We start from the raw sequence: 25,595 nt of genomic DNA on the forward strand, positions 1-25,595 counted from the left end.
ATAGAATAATCCCAGTTATTGTATTTCTCATCTCTTTAGATTACCATAACTTTTTTTCATTCCCTGTGTACTTCTTAATTCACTTTGCTTCCATGGTTATTTTCTGCCTTGCTATTGGCTTACTGCATCTCTTATGCAATTAGGTAACTTTTTGAACATTACCTTAGAATATCCCCAATCCTACTCTTTCTTTTTAACCATATCCTCAACCATGATAGCTCAGTTAACAAACTCCAAGGCCAACTCAGCACTTATTCCAAATGAATAAAGACAAGAGATTATACTCTCTAAACTGGATTGATGCTAAATGTGTTTTACCTTCTGGAGTTTATGTGTTCAATTAAATGTTGGTGTAAGCCTCATTAGCCTCCTACTGATTTCCATTTTTGGTCAGAATAATCCAGTGATGTGGTACTTGGAGCAATAACATCAACTCCTTTCACCTGATACTGAGTCTTACCTTGCAGGGTAATGAAGTCATCAAACTGATAAACGTGCTCACTATCTGGGTCAGTAGCAATCAGATTCATTTCTTTGTGGAACATTTCGAAGTTGGGGTCATTTTTCTTCACTACCCCAATCACAAATATTTCCACATTCATGTCACTGGCTTTCTTCACCACCTCTGTCAGATTCTTTTCATCTCGGGTATCTGTCTGCCCATCAGTGATGACCAAGGCCACCTTCTTTACACCTGGCCTTGCGGCTTCAAACATGTGGTTGGCTTCATGGAGCGCTGTGGCCGTGTAGGTGCCTTCCCCCAGATACTGCATGTTGTCCACAGCCAGCTTGAAGTCATCCTTGTTGGAGAACTGTGTCAAGTGGGCCACCTTCTCCACCTTATGGCTATAGTTAATTATGCCGATGCGGGCCGTAGCTAGGTCCAGAGCAACCTGGTCAGACAGAGTCTTCACAAGATTTTTGATGATCTGGAAGTTCTCCAGCCCCACGCTTTCTGAGCTGTCGATCACAAACAGCAGTTCTAGAGGAGTCTCTCTGCATTTGGGCCCACAACCTAAAAGATGCATGTTGAGGTAGAAACATTGCATGAATGAAAGTCAAAACTTACTGATTGGTATGAGAGAGGGGCAGGGATGAACCAGAGACCTGGATTATTACTTTCCTTCTCTGTGAGTGTTAACATAGCTAACAACTGTCCCCCTCTGGTTTCTATATCTGACTTTAAAAAAAATAGTATACTGCAAAAACAACCCCACAAACCCCACCACCACTAAAACACCGTAGAAGATAAAATAACGAACAGCTATGTGCCAATTTCTCCGATTAAAAAAATACATTTTTTTAAAAGAGACGGCATCCCTGTGTATGCCTTCCTGATGACATTCCTCTCCCTCTTCCTAAGAGATCACCCTATCTTCAGTTTGCTCTTTATCCTTCCAGCATTTGTATTGAAACTGAATCTGAAAGCTACTATTTTAGTCTTCAATCATATCCTTCTGTGAGATTTGCTATTTGCTCATTAGCATGAGCAGTGGGTAAAGTGATGGATTGAAAATGTTTAATCGTGGGGGAGGGATTAGGACCTGTAACTGTTCACAAGAATAGCTGTCCCCAGCTACTCAAGTTTATGTCTCGAGTCACTCACAGTGACCGCTAAGCTGGCTCAGTGAGGCCAACAGTGCATCCATACTATGAAACCTTTTAAGGAGAATGATCTCAGAATGCTGGTCAATAAACACCTTCTATTTAGGGTTTACCATTCAAAGCAATCGTTAGAGTCACCAGGAAATAAGAACTATCAGGGCTTCATTGGTTTATTCATATCCTCAGGTTGCCCAACAACCCTACCACAAAAAATCATGAGGAAACTTGGTGTTATATTTACAGGGCTTCTAAAACTCAGAAGCCACGTCTAAATTGGCCTGTCACCATACAGAGTCCCAAGTGGGTTCTTAAAGCCCAGAGGTCTTTTGGGGGACAAGCCAGTTCAGGGGTTCTCTGTAAGGAAAAACAAAGACGTTTCTGCCTCTGTCTGTTTGAAACACACAAGTTTCTCTTATCTTCATTAGTCTATTAATCTCTTGCCTTTTGGCTAATCTCTTTTCTTCCTCTTTCTGCTAATTCTATTTTAAGTCAATCATATTTAGCCACAGAAGCATTTAGATGGAGCTCTGAAGCAAGATGACCTCCTGACTCTGTCGGCCTGCCTCTGAAATGAAATGCGCTCTAGAAATAGTGCTTAAAACTCCACTCAGAGAGACTTCTTGCTTCAGGAAAAACACAGACAATATAATCACCAGCCAGGCTGGATTCAAATACCAGTTAGGCCCCTGTGGTTATATTTCTTTTGTTGTTTTTTCCTTCCCAAGCTCAGGTAAATGTCACTGATTGCAAATGAGCTCTGTGCTCACAAAAGGCCTGGCTGCCCACAGACTCCAGGGCCAGTATCTTCACTCTTCTGAACCACCCTGGGAAGATGATTTCTTTTTTTAAATCAGGATTCCTATAGCCTCTCTCACTGCTTCTTGCCATTTCTCATTGACTTTTCAAAAGAGCTCCAAACGTTCCCATGAGCTGTATCATCCACATCTCCGGGTGACCACATTTATCTTGACCAACACAGAACACAGTAGGGTTGGTACTTTAAAGTGATGATTCTCTTCTTGACAGTCAAATCTTACCACATATCTCAAAAATAATTTTGATAATTTCTTCTTTCTGGAGGACAAAAGGAAAATGTATTAATTATATGACCATAACATTTCTTCCTATAGTCCTAAAAGCTATGTCTTACTACAGTCAGCATTGGTCTGTTTCCTTTCATTCTTTCACCAAAGGAAATAAATAGCACAGGGGTTAAAAGTTGGCCACAATATATCACAACTGAAATGCGTTTGCATTGTGAAATGTCATAGCTCAGATTTTTGCAGTTCAGATTGTGGCTTAGCATTTATCAGCTGTGTGACCTTGGACATAGACGATCTAACAGTATCTGTGTCTCAGGGCCGTGATGGAGATCGAATGAGGCTGTGCACACAGAACTCCTAGGATAGGGTCTAGCGCCATAAGGTACCGCTTACAAGGTGCGGGCAATGTGTGCAATCAGTTACACAATTTAACCCACATGTGCTGAGCAACCAAGACAAGTACTGGGGCCAAAAGAGAATTCATTCTACACTGTATTCTCTCTTTCTTTTGTCTACCGCTGTCCAGTTTTGCAAGTCTCCTTCCCAGCTTCCCAATACTTTGACTTTGGCACTTCCATGAAGTGTCGCCATGTTCCTGAATGCCCCTGGTCCTGCAGCCATCAGCCCCAGCAGAAGAGCCTGGGATGAGGTGGGTAGTAGAAATAAAGCTGCCAATGCTCTGCCCTGAGCAGCACGTTTACGAATAACTGGGATGACGCGACAGAAGGCAGAATTCTATATTTGCCGAAGACAGGAAGGTGACAGGAATGATTAACTTAATAGAAGCCCAGAAAATCTCAACAGGAAGGAGGCATGAACCTGATCTAAGAAGATAAAAATTTAACAGTTGCAAAAGTAAAGTTTTGAAGAAAAAAATCTATACTGACAGAATTGGGGTAAAGATGACATCGTTGGTGATGTGACTTAACAGAAACACGTATGGAAAATATTCAGGGCACTTTAATTTAATTGTATTTTTAATTTAAATTGAGTAAAAGCCAATAATTCCAGTGGCTATTTAAAAAGAACTCCCAGATACAATATTATAAAATTATATAAAATGAGGAAGTCATCAGCATCACTGATATCTCTTTCGAGGGGGGTGGGGGCTTGTCATATTTTAGCACATTTAGAGAGGCATTTAATAAATCTGAAACCAGGGCATGTCTAGAAAAGGCAAATGTCTATATTTATATATTTATATTATGTATTTGGAAAGGGGAAATATATGTATTTATGTTCAATTTTTTACAAGTGGAGAAAATACTTGACACCTAGTTTATGATTATAGTTTTTCACTTAACATTATTGCATAATTAATTTCCCATATTATTAAGCATTCTGAAAAACTTGAGGGGCACCTGGGTGGCTCAGTCAGTTAAGCATCCGACTTCGGCTTAGGCCATGATCTCACAGTCTGTGGGTTTGAGCCCCGCGTCAGGCTCTGAGCTGACAGCTCAGAGCCTGAAGCCTGCTTCAGATTCTGTGTCTCCCTCTCTCTCTGCCCCTTCCCTGCTCCCACTCTGTCTGTCTCTCAAAAATGAATAAACATTTAAAAAAATTTAAAAAAATTGATTACTGAAGTCAGATGCACGACCATTTAAGGTTCTTGATTCATCCTGCCAAAGTGACATTCAGAAAAGTTGTAACAGACACCGCTAACAGCAGTCTATAAGAAAAACTGTTTTATTTTAGACACAAAATACTGGTTATTACTATTACATAATCTTTGCCATTTGATAGAACAAGAATTTGCAGTATTTTAAACTATACTTATGCAATTCTCAGTGAGGCTAAATTTTATTTCATAAGCATGTTTCCAAGTTGTATCCTCGTGTGCAAATTCTTTGTATGTTTTTTGTCCATTATTTTCTATTAAAATGTTTCTCTTTCACTGATTTATAAGAATAATTTATATATCAAAGTTGCATTCTAATGCTTTTCATTGTGCTTTTATGTCATAACTGGGTCTAAAATGCTTTAAGTATTCACATATATCAATCTTTTCCTCCTATTCTTTGCTTTTACGTGACTAAAATTGTTTTATTTTTTTCTACTCAAATTGCCCAATGACTACTTTGGCTATTTTTGCCAATGATGAAGCCATCAAATTTATATCCATCAAAAGATTTATAGTACTTCTTATTAGAAGTAGACAAATAAGTACTTTTGTAAGTGCTATGCTATTGGGTTGGAGCCAAAGAACCACGTTGGTCTGCTGGGATTTCCAGGGGTGGGAGCATGAGGGTGGGGTTGTGGTCCAGGGAGGTAGATTGTGAGCAGGTTGGGGTAGGAAATGGTGGCAGGGTAGAGGGGTTGGGGGAGGAGGAGGTGGGGGAGGAACATTCCAGGCAGGGGGCAAAGTACACAAAGCACAGTGCATTACAGTACTTGAGTAAACTTAGGACTCAGGGTACATGGCAGAAAGGATGACAGGAAATGTGGAAGACAGATGAACTCTAGAAGGTCTGTGTGTCATGTTGAAGGGTGTGAATTTTATCCTGGGCAGCTAGAAGACACATGGTCCCTAGGCAGAGAAGAGATCTGATCACATTTTACTTTAAAAAGGTAATCATGGCAGCCAGTGGAGGGGGTTGAGGTTCCTAAATAGTTCAGGGGAAAAAGTGACACCAGAAAGCAGCAGTGGCAGTGGATGGGTAGGAGGGGCTGGCCTGGAGGGACCTTTGAGAGGGAAAATGAAGGGGGTTGGTGAGTAATTGGAAGAAAGGGTGAGGAAAAGGAGTCTCAAAGGAAACAAATGGTGATGGCACACTCTCAGAGGTAGGGAAGAATGGACTAGGCAGGCTGGGAGCTAATGAAGATCACCGGGCTCAGCTTGGGCCTGGCTGGGTCTGATGCATCGAGGGGACATGTGGCTGGAGATGTCCAGTAGGCAGTGAGATGTAAGGTCTGTGCTCAAGAGAGCAGTTCAAACTGGAGGCGGATTTAAGAAAAGCCAGTGTACAGCTGACTGTTGATGGCAGATGAGATTTCATGGAGCAGAGCCTTTCAGTCTTTTTTAAACTAGTGTATCCCCATACCCCCATTTGTTAAACATATTCTTTTCCATGTTTATAATCTAAAGACAATATTTTTTCACCCTCCATCCAACTTTACTATGATATTACATTAGCCTTTTCAAACTACAACCCCCCCATCCCCCGCCTTCCTTTCATGGCTATCCCTTCCTGAGAGTTTAAAGACCAGGAGAGAGAAGACTGAGGGCAGACACTGAGAAATGCGAACATGTAAGGGACAGGTAGAGAAATAGTCTTTCTGAAGCAATTTTTGGCATGAAGTATTAAAACATCGAACTCTGCCATTGGTATTTGCCTCTTAAAAGAGTAGTTTGCTAATCTGGATGAATCTACAACTGACAGCTGTTTGGGGATATATTTGGTCAGGGAGAGAGCGTGGGTGGGAAGAAGAAAGAGGCCTTCTAAGAGCAACATTTGTGGGGGAGCAGACTAGATTTGGTACCAGACAAGCCATCTCTGGCTACAAGGGTTCTGCTACTTGTTAGCAAGGTGACTTCAGGCATATGGCTCAAACTTTCTATCTGACTTAGCATGTCTTTCATTGAAGTATAGATAACAGTACCTCACGGGGCTATCGTATGGATTAACATGGAGTCTTGGGCAAGAGAGGGTTGTGGCCTACAGTCTGTCCCCTTCTCATTGCACCCTCTCCCCACCAGTTCTGCACTGCATGGGGCCTGGGCCAGCATTCATGTAGTGAACACAGTCCTCAATTCTGAGCTCTGTCCAAATTCCCTGAAAACACTTTCCCCTTGCCCACATTTTGGGTGGACCCATGCATACAGGTCAGTGCTGTCAGCTTTCCAAATGGGCCATTTAGGCAGGCAATTCTGGGATCCTGTGTGTCCAGAGTGTAATATGGGGGGGGGGCATGAGCTCAGGGTGTTCACTCTTGTTGGCCCTGAGGACTCCTCACCCAGGAAAGGGTACAGCTGAAGAAGTACTAAAGGTCCAGAGTGGGCCCTCTAAGGAGCCCCCAGGCATCTTACCCAGTAAGGGTGGTACTGATGTGAAGGAGCCTACACAGTACCGGTCACATACTAGATTCGCACTTAATGAAAATTCTCTCTTCCTTCATTCATCCTTCCCTGCTAGGCCCTTTTCTAGAATCTAGAAAGCCAAATCAGCAGAATGACACCCCCATTTCTAAGATCTCTGCCTCTTGGTTAAAAATCTTCTGCTCAGTGGGAATGCAAGCTGGTGCAGCCACTCTGGAGAACAGTATGGAAGTTCCTCAAAAAACTAATTTTAGAACTACCCGATGACCCAGCAATTGCACTACTAGGCACTTATCCATGGGATACAGGTGTGCTGTTTCGAAGGGACACATGCCCCCCATGTTTACAGCAGCACTATCAATAACAGCCAAAGTATGGAAAGAGCCCAAATGTCCATCGATGGATGAATGGATAAAGAAGATGTGGCATATATATACAATGGAGTAATACTCGGCAATCAAAAAGAATGAAATCTCCAGTTCCATCCATTTGCAGCTATGTGGATGGAACTGGAGGGTATTATGCTAAGTGAAATTAGTCAGAGAAAGACAAGTATCCTATGACTTCACTCATATGAGGACTTTAAGAGACAAAACAGATGAACATAAGGGAAGGAAAACAAAAATAATATAAAAACAGGGAGGGGGACAAAACAGAAGAGACTCATAAATATGGAGAACAAACTGAGGGTTACGGGAGGGGTTGTGGGGGGGGATGGGCTAAATGGGTAAGGGGCACTAAGGAATGTACTCCTGAAATCATTGTTTCACTATATGCTAACTAATTTGGATGTAAATTTTAAAAAATTAAAAATAAAATTAAAAAAAATTTCTGCTCAGGAGATAAAAGCCTAACTTGGCCCCAAGCATCACTATACATCATTTCGTCTGCTCAGGATCCACATATCTACTCCTATCATAGCATTTATCAAACTGCAGGTGAACATTGTTTGCTTGTCTTTCTTTCTAATGGGCTGTGAGCTCCTTGAGTTCAGAGACAGAATCTTTTATTCTCGACAATTCCCCTGGCACCTACGTCAGAGCCTGACTCAGAATACATGCCCAATAAATGTCGGTGAAATGAGAGAACAAATGAATGGATGAAGGAAGTCAGGCCCTCTCCCCATGTTGGGATAGGAGGGAGGGTATAAACCAATGGGGAAGGTTCCTCTGGGGATTTGACATACATTCTCCCTGCTACTCTGGGGGAGGCATTGATGTGCACACAGCTGTTCATGCCCATAGGCAACTGGGGGTGTCCGACTTGTGGTGAGGAAGAGCAAAGAGGAAAAGGCAAACAGGCCATAAAGAAAGTATGTGTTCTGTTTGTCATATGCCCAGCTCTCATGTCTTACCATCACCACCTAAACTCCCACCCCCCTACACCTGGATTCACTTAGCACAGCAAATAGGGTCACTGTCCTCAGACCATGACCCACTGAACAATCAAAAAGAGGAAAAAAAAAAAAAGAGAGAAGGTTCTTGTTGTTTCTCCACTCTAGGAGATGTAGTGCCTTCCAATGAGAAAGGAAGAAAAAGACTTTGCCACAGAATTTCTAAAACTTTCCCACCCCGTGGGATGTTAATGAGTCAGCTTTTTATTTGCAATGATGCGGGGAGAATAAGGAAAAGTTTGTCGTGGCCTCACAAGTTCTCTGGAATAAGTGAATCCGTACCTTAAAGTAGTCCCCATTTTGTGATGGCTGTTCTCGGAGTACTTCCTAAAGGAGCCAGTCAAGGAAACAGAACTCCCATTCCGGAACGTGAAGGATCACATAGATTAAAAGTTACCTGGTCGGGTGGCTTCTTTGAAACAGCTCACCTCCTTGTTACCATGTCTAGCAGGGGTCAGAGGGAAGTAGCAGCATATCCCCACGAGGCTGGGTAAGGGTTGCCTGGTGTTATTTCTCCCTCACGCTCAGATCAGTTACCTCATGCCCAGTCAACACTGGGCTTGTAGCAGTGATATCATTTAAAAAGCAACTGGAGCTCTGCGTCCAAAGAATTCATGCTTCTGAAGCTAAAACATGAATGTAATAATTTTGCAAATGTAAACCCTCAATTACCCTCTAGGATGGATACTCACAGTAAGTCCTGCGTCTCCCTTTGGTCCTTGTAACCCCTACTTAGTGGAAGAAGAGTAACAGTCAGTGTAGGTTGGAACAAGCTAATGTATAAAATTACACTAAGACTTTAAAAATCACTTCTTGCCTGTTTCCCTGGAGATCCGGGCTCCCCAATTTCACCTTTATCGCCTTTCTTTCCCATAGCGCCCCGTTCTCCATGCTCTCCCTTTGTAATACAGTGAAAAAATAAGTATAGAACATAAATATTAAAGCCAAACTCTAAAATTTGGCTCATTTGCAAGCGGCATCTCTTAAGGACCTGTGGGGCTTGTTGATACAAATATACTACCGGAAAAAAATGGCAAGCATTATATTTATATCCCCCCCCCACCCCCCAGGTACCATAATCTAATTCATGATGAGCCGGGGGTCTCAAGGTGAGGAGATCTTGAGTTACTATCAGATCGGCTGGCTACCTTCGGGAAGTTCAACTATTATAACATTCTAACCAGGGTTATCCAGTGTTTTCTATGCGGTATGTTGTAAGGATTTGTTCCTTTATCAGCTGGCTTTTAAGGATGAAAAAATGAGATTTTATGAAGTAAGCATGTTTATAGTTAGGAAAGGAAATGCATAAGGAACTGCTTTCAAATGGATTGTTTCCTCTGAGAGCTGTCAGGATGAATGACCAGTAGAAGTGTTCTTCTAAAGTTTATGTTAAGCTGTTGAGATCCTAAACCTAAGCATTTCTCTAAGGCCCTGAAATGCTTACCTTCTGGCCAGGGAGGCCATGGCCTGTCATGCCTTTTGGCCCTGGAAAACCTTGAGGTCCTTGCTCCCCCTACACACAATATAAAGAAGGGGTCATCCCATTAATTTCCCAAGATAACTCAGAAAATTCCTTGGGTCATATATACACTTGCAGATTCAGAACAGCCTTATAACATTATCTAAATTGCAGGGGAGGGGTGCCTGGGTGGCTCAGTCAGTTAAGTGTCTGGCTCCTGATTTCGGCTCAAGTCATGATCTCCTTAGTGAGTTTGAGCCCAGTGCATCGGGCTCTGTACTGACAGTGCAGAGCCTGCTTGGGATTCTCTGTCTTCTTTGCTCTGCTCTCTGTCCCTCCCTCTCCCCTCTCAAAAATAAATAAATAAGCATTTAAAAAAAAAACAAAACAAATTTGGAGGGGACTATGTATGTCAGATGGGCTCGATTCTTTGCTAGGAAAAATTTAACTTCTGAATCTGGGATAGAAGTGAAGGAGCTGATTTATAGCATTTGCCTATTTCTGTGTTGTAATTACTCCCACCTTGGCCAATTTCAAACTATGAACATTATATCAATCAGTTCACACATAACAAGCAGCTGTTATTTCAGTTGTGATATTAATGGTGATTTTTATAAACTTCTCTATATTTTTCTATATTTTTTGATAGGCTAAAAGCATTTATTATCTTAATAATGGAGGAAATGAGAATATAACAGCATCTCTACCCAATGAATGTCAAAGAGCTGTTTATATAATTACCATATACTGTTAGTTCCAGCCCTGATAATTTTTTACCATGAATCTATTTATCTAAATTTAGTACCTCCTTAATTCAGAAAATAAAAATGTATTCATTTCAAGGACTTTAACTGCCCCCTCCTGTACCTTAACATTATCTCCTGTCCCCTGCCCCCTGCTCCCTAAAGCACACAGATTTAAAGGGCTTTCATGATGTCGAGCATGAAACAGAATAACCCCTGTTCAGTATACACTCATAGTTCTGATGCTACTTAACTCTGAATCATTATTAGCAATGAGTCTGTGGCAAAGCTTTGTGGATTCTCCTGGTCAGGAGCTCCGGGGATTTCACTTGCTTACCTTGAATATCTTTCTCAAAGGTATACTGACTACACCTACTAGAACTGCTGGGATTCTTAATGAAAACCTCAGACTATGAAATGAGAATCAAGGATAGGGGTAGGAGTAAAATATGTATTTTGCCATGGCCTTCTAGGACTTGAGAGCCACTGCTCCAGAAGGCCAGATAGCTTGCTTGGAGACCATTGTAACTTTGAGTATTGGCATTCCTCAGCCCCCCTTCCTAGCTCATTGGCTTTCAAGCTTTTTAAAATCAACAGAACCCTTTCTTTCAAAAAGTATTAATAATGAAATATTTCAGACATAAAATTTATACTGAAGAAGGCAAACACTCACCTATATACCACCATATTAAAAGATGAAATGGTGCAGATACCACTGATATACCCTGATGTACCCAATCCCATGCTCTCAACAAGAGGGGAAATCTTTTGTGAAACTGACATGCATCACTCATATCCATGTTTTTATGCTTTAACTACATATGTATATTCTAAGACAATGGATAATATTTAACATTTTAAACTTCAAATAAGTGATATATTTATGCATTCAATTGTATTCTAAAACTTTTTAAAGCTTGGTTATTTATTTTGAGAGAGAGTGTGTGTGCTTGGGGAAGGAGCAGAGAGAGAGAATCCCAAGTAGGCTCCACACTGTCAGTGCAGAGCCCTACATGGGGCTCACATACACAAACCATGAGATCATGACCTGATCCAGAACCAAGAATGGGATGCTTAACCGACTGAACCACTCAGGCACCCCACATCCAGTTTTTCTTAAAAAATTTTTTTTAACGTTTATTTATTTTTTGAGAGAGAGACACACACACACACACACACACACACAGTGTGAGCGGGGGAGGGGTAGAGACAGTGGGAGTCACAGAATCCGAAGCAGGCTCCAGGCTCTGAGCTGTCAGCACAGAGCCCAATGTGGAGCTTGAACTCATGAACCACTAGGTCATGACTTGAGCTGAAGTTGGATGCTCAACTGAGCCACCCAGGAGCCCCTCCAATTTTTATTTTAAATATCAGAATTATCTGTTGGAAATTTGTCTGTGTACCTATACATAGTTCTAGTTTGTTAATTTTCTCTGCTGTACAGTACGCCATTAAATAACTCGACTATAATTTATTCATTATCCTAGTGATGGATACGGTTGTTTCCAATATTTCCCAGTTACAAATAACACTTCAATAAATACGCTCTTATATATCTTTACATACTTGTACATATACCTAAAAGGGAACCTTTTCATTAAAACAAATCTTATATAGAGGGTACAAAATAAGATGAATATAATTGGAGACTCCTTTTGAAATGCGCAACTTTTGTTGGACCCAAGACTTGGCTAAACTTCTAGGTCCTTTTCATCTCTGCCATGTATTTCTAAATGCAAGGCAGGTGTGGGGTTACAGTTTTGCCTCCTCAATTCATCTCCAGAGGACTTAGACCAAGTTCCTTACAAAGGTCAGATTGCAGAGAACTCATTTGCTGAAGGTCTTTTTCATCTTGGTAACTGTTGAGCCAAGCACAGTGCTATGGTAGAGTGGGCCCACAGTAAAGGCTTGTGCAGTATTGTGCGTGGATGTCTCAGGCCTGAGGACACCCACCCCAGAAGAAGGAGTGGTGCCTCTGTTCGTTCTGTTGGTTGCTTCAGTGGTGATAGGAGACAGGCAGAGATCACTGGTCTTCTGTACTCCGTTCACATTCAAGAGAGAATAATCTTTTCTCACCCAGGAAATATGGTGGTATTGAGAGCCTCAGAACCTTGGATAGGGATTGGTGCCACTTAAATAAGCCTGAGATAGTAAATCCGCATTTAGATTCCAAGCTGGATATTCAAGCAGGAGAAAGGAGAGGAGAAAAATCTGTTCTGTTTCCAAAGACTGCACAGCTAACACAGGTATGAAGAGGAATAGACAGGAATATGTGGAACACAGACCAACCTCATTACACTTGCTGAAAAACGTGCTCTAAGAGTGGATGTGCAGCCTCATCTTGAATATGAAGGGTAGAAGGGTCTGTCTACATACAGACTGGGTGGCCAGCTCACAGAGTCATAGGCAGGGTGGTGGGAAGATGCCTGCCTGAGATTCTGCCATTCTCTGTTCTAATTAAAAAGAAAATAAGAACAAAAATTTATATGAAGTGAATCATCTTAAGACAGGTGTGTCGGTAAGGGATACTTTGGCATAGATTAGTTTTCTCATATTTTTTTGTGGGCGTGAAGGAAGACATCTTTATTCGACCAGGTAACTGGTTGAAAGGTAGCTTGAGGGTGTCAGGAAGATGCTTGAGACCGCTGCGACCTGAGTTGGGGGGGAGGGGGTGGTCAGGAGGTTTCCTAGCCAGGTGGAAGGGGATTGAAGGCTCATGAGAGAACACTAGAAGATCTATAGTCGGCTTTGTCCCAGCCCTGAAGGACAGAAGAGCGTGGAAAACACAGCAGCTAGGACTGGGATATGATAGCAAATTATCACTGGGAATTGCAGTAGATGAAGCGGGTCCAGAAAGAACTTGACACCTTTCTGACAATTATTCAGAATAATTATGTCTTTTACAACTTTTTGGATCCTATGACAGCTAATATAGATGTCCAATAGATGTTTATGACTAACTAGCTTCCTTTAAGAAACTACACAATTTCCTAGCAAACTTAAAAGCTACTGTGGCCTCACTGCCAAGCCCTGAGGGAAAAACCTCAAAGTAGCCTCTAATCACATCAGGATCAGTTCCGTGGTCAGGAATTTATTTTGCATTACTTCACATTATAGATATTTTATATGTAATTGTTAACACTGTAGCTATTCCAGGCAGCTGGGTTTCCCTATAAAGAGGCCCTTTTTTTTCCCCCTTTTAATTATCAGTTTGCCTTCAAAATACTTGAAATCTTCCTATAACTTTCAGACTGTACTATCTGGCTAGCAGCAAGAAGACCTCTTAATTTGGCAGAGGTGAATGCTCTCCAGTCATCTGTGTTTTTCCTTACAAGTCTCAGGAAAATGATACACAATTATATCAGCCTGGATCAGATGCAACTACAGGAAAGAACCTGTCTATCTGAAGGTGTCGTTAAATCCAAATTTCAAACCCAGTTTCTCAACCACCGTATCTCAGCCTTAGATTTTCATTGTTCAGATATTTAAGGTGCAGTAAGAAAAAAAAATCAAACTCACGGATGATCAAAAACTATAAAATGAACTTCTGGCTTCCTTTTAGGGAAATTTCTAGAAACTAGAAAAGGCTGCTTTCATTTTTAAATCCACAGTAAAAAAAATGCTAACTAATCTATGAAAGCACAACTTTTTCTCAGAGCATCATAGACCTGTGGTTGCAGCACAACCACCTAGCTCAAAATCTAAGGAAACAAAGGATCCTCTAAAGGAGAGACAGGACACAGGTAGTTACTTAGCTGCTGGAGACACCAGGTGTCATACGAGCTGGTAAGAACTTAGTGAAAATTCTTAACCGATGGCTGAGTGTGGGCTAATGTAAGAAGACAGGACCTCTGAGAGCTCCAGACTCAAGGGAATTTATACCCACTGTCTCATGAACTCTTTGGGGACCTCACCAGTGCTCATGAGAGAGACTGGGGACAGGGCGAGTCCCAAAGCTTCCCTAGTGGTGCAGGCCCAGGGGAAGGAAGCAGGTAACCCCCGTGAAAAGCACAAAGCCTCTTGTGGGACAAAAGTCTTAAGCTTCTGGGGGAAGTACAGCAAACGCTGTCACCTTTAGGGCATAGATGATCCATGGGAGCTGGAGGAAGGAAATAGAATAAAACTTGCAGGAATGGGTCCCAGATCTTTGGAGATGTCCTTACTACTTGGAAAGGGTCAGGAAACCCTCCTCATTAGAGGCCTCTTATGCATTTGCTGGAACTTGTAAAACTGTACACTTAAAAGGTAAGTAATAAGATTATAAATACTCTTTTACTAAACAAGAAGAAGAGTCTTTTAAAAAGTAAAAAGAATTAATAGAACACTTGGCAAAATGAATAGGGTCTATAAAGGAAATAGTGTAGCAATGATAATTTTTTGATGTTTATAATTTTACTGTGTTATGTAGGGGAATGTAGTAAATATTGATAAATTTTGAAGGTAGGGAGTACAAGCTCAGTCAAGCAGGCCTTTGAATGAAAAGCAGCTTGAAGTAAGAAAGCAGTATTAGATTAAGATGTTGACTTAGTGGGTAAATGGCAGAGTTAGCAAGACATGGTAACCTGCCTGAATAGTCATCTAAGTATTTGGCCTCAAATCCAGGAACCATTCTGTATTGAAAGGGATTATTTTCTTAGGCTTTAAGGAAATGGCTAGTTCACTCTAGATGGAAAATAGTATTTCCCTGGTGGCCTACAGAGTACATATAATTGTACATGTAGACAGAAGGAGCTTATCTAGGGGCGCCTGGGTGGTTCAGTCGGTTAAACATCTGACTTTGGCTCAGGTCATGAGCTAACAGTTCATGGGTTTGAGCCCCATGTCAGGCTCTGTGCTGACAACTCAGAGCCTGGAGCCTGCTTCGGATTCTGTGTCCCTCTCTCGCCCTGCCCCTCTCCCAGTCGTGCTCTGTCTCTCTCAAGAATAAATAGACGTTAAAAATAAAAAAAAAAGAAGAAGAAGGAGCTTATCCAGGGACCCTCTAGAACAACCTAATGGTCTGGCATTTTGGCACCTCTCTCCTTCCACCTAAATTCCAAGCATAACATTCTTCTGTTACAACTAGCAACTGCCAATGATTTGTGTGTCTACATGCGAAGGACTGAGCCAGGTAATCAGAGAGCTAGACATATTCTTATTTAATCGCTATAATAACCTGGGGACAAGTATATAAGTGCTAAAACTGAGGCTTTGCAATTCTTCCCCATCACCTTGGATTGTATTTGATTTCACAGCAATGCTTTCTTTGAACAGTAAATCTCTCCAAAGGTGGTTCTCCCAAAGGCTCTGATTTTCTTCGCTCAGTTCTGTCTCGGCACAGACTAGAAGCTAAGCAGTTTCTCCATCTCCAGCCTGAAAATCAAGAGCCTCCAGCTTCTTCAAATCCTTATCTTTGTGGAATTGAACTCCTTTAACTTAGTATCCCATCTTGATATGTTAACATTCCCTAACACGGGCTAAGACAGCCTAATGCTTGTCCCGCAAAGCAGCCCACTTGGTTGGGAATACAATCAGTGGTTACATTATTTGTGATCAGGCGAGCCTTCTGCTGGAGCATAGCCCAGGCTCACCTGGTACCTGGCCAGAATATCATCCTAATGGGCCTAAATGGAACAACATGGCTTCATTATACTTGATTTTCATTCAAATGATGATTGAGTCCCATTGTGTCCCATGAGAGGCAGAGAAATGGTTTACTTTTTATAGATTCAGGGACTGATTGTGAATCTGTTCCTAAAAATGGTTTAAAACCTGCACCATCTGTTCCTCCCCTCCTCTCCATGGCCCGCAATTCAGGGTCTTTTTTTTAATAATCTAAGAAGTGTCAGCCATGTACAGCAAGGGTTTTCAAAACAGCTCCAGTGGAAACTTCCATGAGTTGGACCAAAATGTTGCTGACGTTAATATTGATGGCTATATTCATTTCCTATTGTTGCTGTAATGAATCACCACAAATTTAGTGGCTGAAAACAACATAAATTTGTTCTCTTACTGTTCTGGAAATCAGAAGCACAAAGTCAGTTTCACTGGAATGAAGTCAAGGTATCGGCAGGATTGGTTTCCCCTGGAGGCTCTGAGGAGAGCATCTGTTTCCTTGACCAAAAAGTTCTAGTGGTCACCTGTATTCTTTGGCTTGTGGTCCCTTCCTTCATCTTCCTCCACTCCATCCCTGTGTCCACCATCACATCACCTCTTCTGTACTCTCTTCTGCTTCTGCCCCCCTCTTATAAGGACACTCATGATCAGACTGAGGGCCCACCCAGACAATCCAGGATCACGTCCCCACCTCAAAATGCTCAACTTAATCATGTGTGCAAAGTTTCTTCTGCCATAGAAGGTAATATTCACAGACCCTCAGGATTAGGACATGAACGTCTTTAGGGGCCATTATCCAGCCTACCCCATTGGCTTTTTCCCTATTCATGCAAATACGTGTATATGCAATTTAGTTTATACTCTAGGGGTGCTAAGGTAACATTTGAAATACCATAATCAGTGGGCCATACTTTAAAGACAGGTGCTTTAACGCTCACTCTCTGAATTTGCTCCAGAGGGATAACGGAAACAATTTATCCTTGGGGAAATAAGAGGTATTCAAGACCTGTCATAGCTAGGAATTTTGTGCAGATACCTTACTCCTTGCACGAATGGGGTAAAAGAATCAGCCAAATGCTTTGGTAGGGCACCCTAATTCTAGAACTCATTCAAAACAGGTGCCTTCAACCCTCATCCCATAATGAAGAGTCCCTTCACTGATTTAAAAGGTTAAGTGGTCCAATCATGAGCATATGGTTGTATTTATCTTAGAGAAATAATTTTATGCAAAGTGCTTGTCAAACTGCTTTAAAGAAAACCAGAAAATTGGAAATTGGACCAGGCTTCGGTGCATGTTTTTGTGCCTCCTTATTAATAAGTAGCAGAACATTGGGTAGAATTCTATCTGAAACTTGCTTTCATTAAAACACACAATCCGATAGCAAGGTTGTCTAGGAGGAAGCAAGTAACTCCTACCAACCTCTAATCTTCAGGGGCTACTGAGAGTCATCAAAAAGATTCTGACAAATTTAAATGTCCAAATTGGCCTTGCTCAGCTCACAACACTCATAGCCAAATGTGCTCAATTTGGGCATATTTCCCTTCAATCCTTTCTCTTAAACTTTTAGTCCCTGCTTCCATTTTTCTGTTTATATCTGCCAGCAGATGTTAATAGAGTTGAACAATTAGCACATGAATATTCACAAATGATCTCAACAGTCAAGCCACCAAACTGGACTGTTTGATTGCTTTGTGGACATATGTGCTCCTGGTTATGATTTTCTATCTGACTGCAGAATTTGGTCCTATTTTCCAATAATAAAATTGTTCTTAGCATAAATGTCAGAATTGAATACATTGATAAGTCATAGTGCAAAGACCTTCATGGCTTCAAGGGGCTTTGCCGGATCAACTCAATTGTACACATTAACTTTGTCTGCCTAAGTAGCCTTCTGTAAAACCTGCCAAATTTCATGAAAATCTTGCATGGCATTTGGCTACACTTACTGCATAAATGATACATACAAGGAGACAAGGTCAGCTTTATGGCAGTTGCCTCTGCTAGAGACAGGAGACTCTGGAATGCTCCCCTTGCTGGCTACCTGCATAGTCCAAGCTCCCAGTTTCCCTCCTGCCGTTGACAATTTGCGTTTTACTTCTCCAGTATCTCTTTTGGTGCTCTCTGTGCCCTCAAGGTAGATGTCTGCCATGGTCCTTACTTTTGTTTTGCAATATTATCCACGTGCCTGGCATTAGTAGTGACCCTACGAGGATAATCTCCACTTTTCTAATCCCCAGTCTCACCCCAGTCTCTCTGCTCTGGGACTAACTTTATATCTGCTTTCCAGAACTTTCCACCTGCTAGCCATATCAGAACCAAATCCATCAAATACAGAAATTCTACTCGGCCAAGCCTGCTTTGTTTTCCGCCTTTCCCTCTTTGACTCCAGGCTTGGGGTTCTCTTCGTGTCCTGAGCTTCTGTGTCCTCTCTAAATACCCTCGTTCCATCTGGGGGCCAGTCCTGGCCCACCAAACATATCCAAGGAGTTTTCCCTGACCCACTCTCGCCCCAGCCATGAGTAATACCCCACAGCATGCCACACCTCTCCTGTGGCACATGTCTAACGGGTTTGGGCATGCACATCTTTCTGTCCTACTTAAATTCCCAAAGTAGATTCTTCATCTTCTTTGTCTTTCTACCTTCTGAAGTACGCATTTCAGGGCCCTGCATATCAAACTGAGCTAGATGGAGTGGATGTGGAGGCCTGCCACCTTGTTGGTAGAAGTTGTCTTGACACCATACACCCTAAATTCTGTTTTTATGTTCACAAATCCTCCACTCCCAACACACACACACACACACACGCACACACACACACACACACACACAGGTAACGAGGTGCCTCTCTGGTTAATATAAGGCAAATTCCATGATAAGCTTTTGGGATCAATAGGGAAAAGAGATAACAAAAAGATGTGTGGAAGTGCTGGCAGAGACTTCACGACGTGGGTGCTGAAGGGGGCACTTACAAGCACGTCATCTGGCCTGGAGTGTGGAGCTGTGTGCTGACCACTTTAGCAGTGCGGCCAGGGTGTGGGGACGGCAGGAGGTGCTGATCTGTATGGCCACAGCTGCTGCCACAGCAGCGGGACAGGGGGCCTCCTGCTGCGGGGCCTCCTAGCACAATGGTATAAGGGTCTAAGTCTGCTGAGCAAAGAGATGCCATGAAATGTTGTATGCTTTTCAATTCTACTTCTCTTTTCCATGGCTCAGTTGCTTAGCAGACAAGAATGCATCCAGAAGTACTGAAAAGGGCAAAGCCTCTTTTCCGCTGATTTAATAGGAGGGCAGGCTGAATAATGGCCCCAAAGAAACGCAGGTCCTAATGCCCAGAACCTGTGAGTGTTATATAGAAAAAAAAGTTTTGGCAGATGTGATTAAGGATCTGAAGAGAGATTTTGATCTCTTACTCAAGAGATTATCCTGGATTATAGAGGTGGGTCTTCAATGCAGTCATAAATATCCTTACAGGGGCGCCTGGGTGGCTCAGTGGGTTAAGCATCAAACTCTTGATTTAGGCTCAGGTCACGATCTCGCAGTTCAGGAGCTGGAGCCCCGTGTGGGGCTCTGCGCTGACAGCATGGAGCCTGCTTGGGATTCTCTCTCTTTCCCTTTCTGCCTGCCCCTCCCCTTGCCTGCCTCTCTCTCTCTCTCTCTCTCTCTCTCAAAATAAATAAATGAACATTTAAAAATAAATAAATAAATAAATACCCTTATAAGAGGGAGGCAAAGGGAGACTTGACAGAAGAGAAGATCATGTGATAGTGCAAAGCAGAGTCAGAAAAGATGCATATCACTGACTTTGAAGACAGACAAAGGGGCCATGAGCCAAGGAATGAATGCAGGAGTGTGGCTCTAGACACTGGAAGAGCAAAGAAATAGATTATCGGCAAGACTCCCTGTCAACATTTGGTTTTTGCCCCGTTAAGTTTCATTTTAGATTTCTAGGCTCCAGAGCCGCAGAGTAAGCTGGTGTTGTATTAAGCCACAAATGTGATAATTTGCTACAACAGCCAGAGGAAACTAACAGAGACACCGACGTTCTCATTTCTCCCACTTGTAGCAGATCAGACCACAACACATGGCATTTTGCATTAAATTACCAAAAAATAATTTGTCTCAGAAATCGTTTGTATTTCAAGTGTCACAAAGTGACAATTCTAATATTAAAATGAGGAGGCCGTGAGCAGCGCTTAGGGTGGCTCTGGGCTTTGTGGAAAAGTTTGAGAAGCTGTGCTTTTCAGTAGCCTTTCTCCCTTCAGGAGAGGAAGCAATGTTGAAAAATAATATTTCACACACCAAAGGGAAGGTTGTTCAATATAGCACATCACTTTTGCAAGATAGTTGGAGACTGGTAGAAGAAGATTATGAGCTACTAAGGATAATGGTTCAGAATGAATAAATCCATCCCTTTTAAACCTGCCTTGGTTCAGGGCACATGGGTGGCTCAGTGGGTTGAGAGTCCGACTTTGACTCAGATCATGATCTTGGGGCTTGTGAGTTTGAGCCCTGTGTCAGGTTCTGTGCTGACAGCCTGGAGCCTGGAGCTTGCTTTGGATTCTGTGTCTCCCTCTCTCTCTGCCCCATCGCCCCCTCGTGCTCTCTCTCTCTCTCTCTCTAACGATAAATAAACATAAAAAAAAAATTTCAATCTGCCCTGGTTCAGATTCACCTCACCCATGGGTTAAATTGTTACAATAGTTTAATGCATGCCTTTACTTCAGCTCATGTACATCTATACTAAACATTCTCAGTTGTGGGGCCAGAGAGAGAGATGCTAGCATGCAAGGGAGAGGATATTTCCAATGGCACAGCCCACCTCTTACCCCCACACCACCATCTAAAAAGGGAACAATGAGTACAGCTGAGGATGGAGTGTTCTGGATGTGGGAATGGCGTGGAGGCAGAGGAATGAGAAGCCCTGTCCCAAGCTGTCACATACTAAAACATTCAGCTGGCCAGGTCACTCCTGTCCTTAAAAAAGACAAGGTTTACACCCAAGACAAATAAAATCATGTGTGTACACAAAGCTTACACATAGGGGTTCATAACAACATTATTTATGACAGCCAAAAAGTGGAAATAACCCAGTGTTCATCAATGGACAAATGGACAACCAAATATGGTACATCTCTACAGTGGAATATTATTTGGCCGCATAAAGAAAGTTCTAGTACAACATGAATAACCTTTTTTTTTTCTAAGTTTTTATTTAACTTCCAGTTAGTTAACCTACAGTGTAGTATCAGTTTCAGGTGCACAGTTTAGTGATTCAACCCTTACAATACCCAGTGCTTATCAGGGCAAGTGCCCTCCTTAATCCCCATCAATATGGATGACCCTTGAAGACATGATGCTAAGTGAAAGAAACTAGCCACAAAAGACTACACACTGTGTGAGTCTGTTTATAAGAAATGTCCAGAATTGTCGAATCCATGGAGACAAAAAGTAGATTAGTGGTTGCCAGGGACGAGAGGTTGAGTGGGAAGGGAAAGGGGAGTGACTATTATGGGACAGAGGGTTTCTTTTGGGGATGATGGCAATGTCCTAAACTTAGGTTGTGTTGATAGTTGCACAAATCTGTGAAAATACGAAACTTCACTGATTTGTTTAATTTAAACAGGTGACGTGCATGGTATGTTAGTTATATCACCATAAAACTGAGTTTTTAAAATAAACAAACCCTTCCAGGGTTTTCTATCATCAGAGCAATGGCTCTTCAACTTTGGTACACATCAAAAATATCTGTAGAGTTGTGAAAACAAAGATTACTGGCCTCTACACTAAAAGTTACTGATTCATTATGCCTAGGTGGGGCCCAAGACCTTGGATTTTTTAAGTGTTTATTTATTTTTTGAGAGAAAGAGGGAGAACGTGTGCACGCACACAAACAGGGGAGGGGCAGATAGACAGGGAGACAGAGGATCCTAATTGGACTCTGCACTGACATCAGAGAGCCCAATGCCAGGCTTGAACTCACAAACCATGAGGTCATGATCTGAGCTGAAGTCCGATGTTTAACTGAGCCACCCAGGCACCCCAAGAATTTGCATTTTTTTTTTAATATTTGTGTATCTTGAGAGAGACAGAGTGAAAGAGAGCATGTGCATGAGTGGGGGAGGGGCAGAGAGAGAGGGAGAGACAGAATCCCAAGCAGGTTCTGTGCTGTCAGTACAGAGCCTGATGTGGGGCGTGGTCCCATGAACCGTGAAATCATGACCTGAGCCAAAATCAAGAGTCAGATGCTTAACCGACTGGTCTACCCAGGTGCCCCAAGAATCTGCATTTTTAACAGGTTCCTAGGTGAGGCTGATAGAGCTGGTGGGGAGCCCCTTTGGGAATCACTGACTGATAGGCTCCAGCCGAAGCTCTTTAGCTTGGCCCTAATGTCCCTTTACAGACTGGCCCTGCGTGTTTTACCAGTTTATTCCTCTAAAGTCTTCCTCTCATCTTAACCTTAACTCATAAAGATCTAGTTCTAGTTGGGATGAGCACTGGGTGCTGTATGGAAACCAATTTGACAATACATTTCATATTAAAAAAAAAAAAAAAGATCTAGTTCTAGTTCCCCACCAAGTTCTGGCCATCTATTACACACTGGGCATTGATTCATCCCTAGCATCTAGCCCAGTGCCTGGTGCATAGAAAATGTTAAATTAATGATTTAAAAAATTTTTTACATTTATTTATTTTTGAGGGACAGAGAGAGAGAGACAGAGCACAAGTGAGTGAGGGGCAGAGAGAGAGGGAGACACAGAATGCAAAGCAGGCTCCAGGCTCTGAGCTGTCAGCACAGAGCCTGACGTGGGGCATGAACTCACAAACTGTGAGATCATGACCTGAGCTGAAGTCGGATGCTTAACCGACTGAGTCACCCAGGTGCCCCATAAATGTTCAATTAATGTTTTTGAACCAGTGGTTGGTCCCAGACCACCCCAGTACCCTTCCATCTCACATGAACAGATAACTACCTCCTCCTAAAGTCAATGTTACCCCCTTATTGAAATCCCCTGGGATAGGGGCCATAAAGAAAAAGGAATAAGAAAGCAAAATAATACTCATGAGGTATAAACCTTAAAATTCCAAATATACCAAACTATATAAGCCATGCATCCTTGGGCATGTAGCCAAAGGGAAGAGTCTAATTAGAGTTAACTAGCCTCAGTATTCACCAACTTTAGAAACACCAAGAGGAAATGCATGGTGAGAGTCCGTTACATGCTTAACATGAACAGAAAAGTACAGTAGGCAGCTTTATACATAAGCAGAAGGTCACAATGAATGTGTCTTGACTGTCACACTTTTAGGTGTGAAGGCTGGTAAAGATGATGTTTACTTTATTTCATCACCATATGACTCTGGGGAAAGGGAAACTGATTTAGGCTCTATGTGACATGTTTAATTATATCAAAAAGAAGATATTGGGGGCGCCTGGGTGGCTTGGTCGGTTAAGTGTCCGACTTCGGCTCAGGTCATGATCTCACAGTCCGTGGGTTCAAGCCCCGCATCGGGCTCTGTGCTGACAGCTCAGAGCCTGGAGCCTGTTTCAGATTCTGTGTCTCCCTCTCTCTCTGCCCCTCCCCTGTTCATGCTCTGTCTCTCTCTGTCTCAAAAATAAAATAAACGTTAAAAAAAAATTAAAAAAAAAAAAAGAAGATATCCATGTGACATTCAGCCAGGTCTCTCCTTAGGCCCAATGTATTTCCTGTCAGTAGGTTTGGTGACAACTGTTAATGTCACCAATGTGACACCAATGTTAATGCACCAATGTGTGGTGCACCAAAGAACAGGCCAAAAGGTGAATTGCTCTAACGCTTTATCCCATGGTCTCCTTTGGCTGCACCAATGACACCCAATCCACCCACTATGCCAACACTCTTGCGGATCAGGCCCCGGCGATCCTGGAACTCAGATAGCTGCTCTCCCCATGTAGAAATTCTGGAGGCGGTGTTGACACATGTATTTGAGATGTGAATTATAGGACCTATGCCTCTGTACTGTCCTCCTAGTTGTTTTTTTTTAAATTAATGTTTATTTATTTATTTTGAGAGAGAGAGAGCAGAGGAGGGGCAGAGAGAGATGGAGAGAAGATCCCAAGCAGGCTCCTCACTGTCAGTGCAGAGCCTGATGTGGGGGCTCTATCTCACGAACCATGAAATCATCACCTGAGCCGAGGTCAAGAGCTGGACGCTCAACTGACTGAGCCACACGGGCGTCCCTGTCCTCCTAGTTTTATTACCTGTCAAAAAGATTATAGCTCCTGAGAGACAGTGGCATTCTGTAGACTGATTTCCTCTACCAGGAATTAAAAGCACAAAAAGACCAATAACTAATTGTCCTCTCACAGCGTGTCTTTCACCAGAGGATTCACAATAGTAGCTCTTCTATGTGTCTCTGGATATGCTATGGGGATTAAAGAAGTAATATTTATAGACCCATGATTTTTTTTAATTTATTAATGTTTATTTTATAGACAGAGCACAAGCAGGGGAGGGGCAGAGAGAGCCGGGGACAGAATCTGAAACAGGCTGCAGGCTCTGAGCTGTCAGCACAGAGCCTGATGTAGGGCTCAAACCCACAAACCATGAGATCATGACCTGAGCTGAAATCGGACACTTAACCGACTGAGCCACCCAGGCGCCCCTAGACCTATGAATTCTTTAAGTGAAGGTAGGCTTATTTCATTTACCATAAGGTTCTCCGGGTTGATTCATGTTGTCGCATATAGCAGAATTTCCTTCTTTTGGGGAGGCTGAATAATATTCTACTGTGTATACATGCCACATTTTCTTAATCCATTCATGCTTTGGTGGGCATTTAGGTTGTTTTCCTATCTTGGCTATTGTGAATAGTGCTACAGTGAACATAGGAGTGCTAAGTGAAATAAGCCAGTCACAGAAGGACAAATCCTGCATGACTGCACTAATCCGAGGTAACTAAAACAGTCAAGTCATAGAAGCAGAGTAGGATGGTAGTTACCAGGGGCTAGGAGGAGGAAATGAGATGTTGTTCAATGGATATAATGTCTCAGTTTTGCAAGATGAGTAGGTTCTAGAGATGTGCTGTATAACATAGTGCTTATAGTTAACAGTGCTCTCCTGTACACTTGAAAATGTGTTAAGTGGGTAAATATCATGTTAAGTGTTCTTACCACAGTAAAAAAATGAAAACAATAGCTTAAAAGAATAAATTTGTTTTTTAGAAAATGGAAATGATAGGGGCACCCAGGTGGCTCAGCCGATTGAGGTCTGACTCTTGATGTTGGCTCAGGTCATAATCTCATAGTTTGTGAGTTCAAGCCCCACATTGGGCCATGCATTGTCAGTGCGGAGCCTGCTTGGGATTCTCTCCCTCCCCCTCTCTCTGTCCCTCCCCTGCTCATGCTTGTGTGATCTCTCTCTCTCTCTCTGTCTCAAAATAAATACAAAAAAACTTTTCTAAAAAGTGGAAACGATAAAGGTATCCAAGAATATTTTTTGAATAAAATAAAGAAAATTACATTAATGTTAAAAAGCTGGAAGAAAAAGTACAATAACACCTACTTCCTGTAGGCAGTTGTCAATCTCATTCATTTATATGCCCTCTTTTCCTTTCTCATTACTTCCAGCTTCGCATGATAGGAACTATTCCCAATGATTCAGACTCCACTTTCAAAAAGGCAGAACTAACTCATCTATGGAAACTTCGCTTTTGATTTTTCCCGGCAAAACTCCTCTAAA

General features: G+C 42.2%; 1 protein-coding gene across 1 annotated transcript in view; it reads right to left on the reverse strand.

The window, feature by feature from the left end:
- COL28A1 (collagen type XXVIII alpha 1 chain) overlaps window positions 1–25,595 on the reverse strand; it is a 169,037-nt gene that overhangs the window by 15,869 nt on the left and 127,573 nt on the right. Inside the window, exons 27-31 of the mRNA XM_047097235.1 lie at window positions 9,522–9,590; window positions 8,895–8,975; window positions 8,770–8,805; window positions 2,643–2,679; window positions 461–1,015 (exon numbers count right to left, since the gene is read on the reverse strand). Coding sequence (XP_046953191.1) covers window positions 461–1,015; window positions 2,643–2,679; window positions 8,770–8,805; window positions 8,895–8,975; window positions 9,522–9,590 — 778 coding nt within the window. The remainder of the gene's footprint in view (window positions 1–460; window positions 1,016–2,642; window positions 2,680–8,769; window positions 8,806–8,894; window positions 8,976–9,521; window positions 9,591–25,595) is intronic.

This window comes from Lynx rufus, unplaced genomic scaffold, assembly GCF_022079265.1.
Source record: "Lynx rufus isolate CCGP_SWC_20201006 ecotype Redwood Valley unplaced genomic scaffold, mLynRuf1.p SCAF_4, whole genome shotgun sequence".
NCBI classification, from domain to species: Eukaryota; Metazoa; Chordata; class Mammalia; order Carnivora; family Felidae; genus Lynx; species Lynx rufus.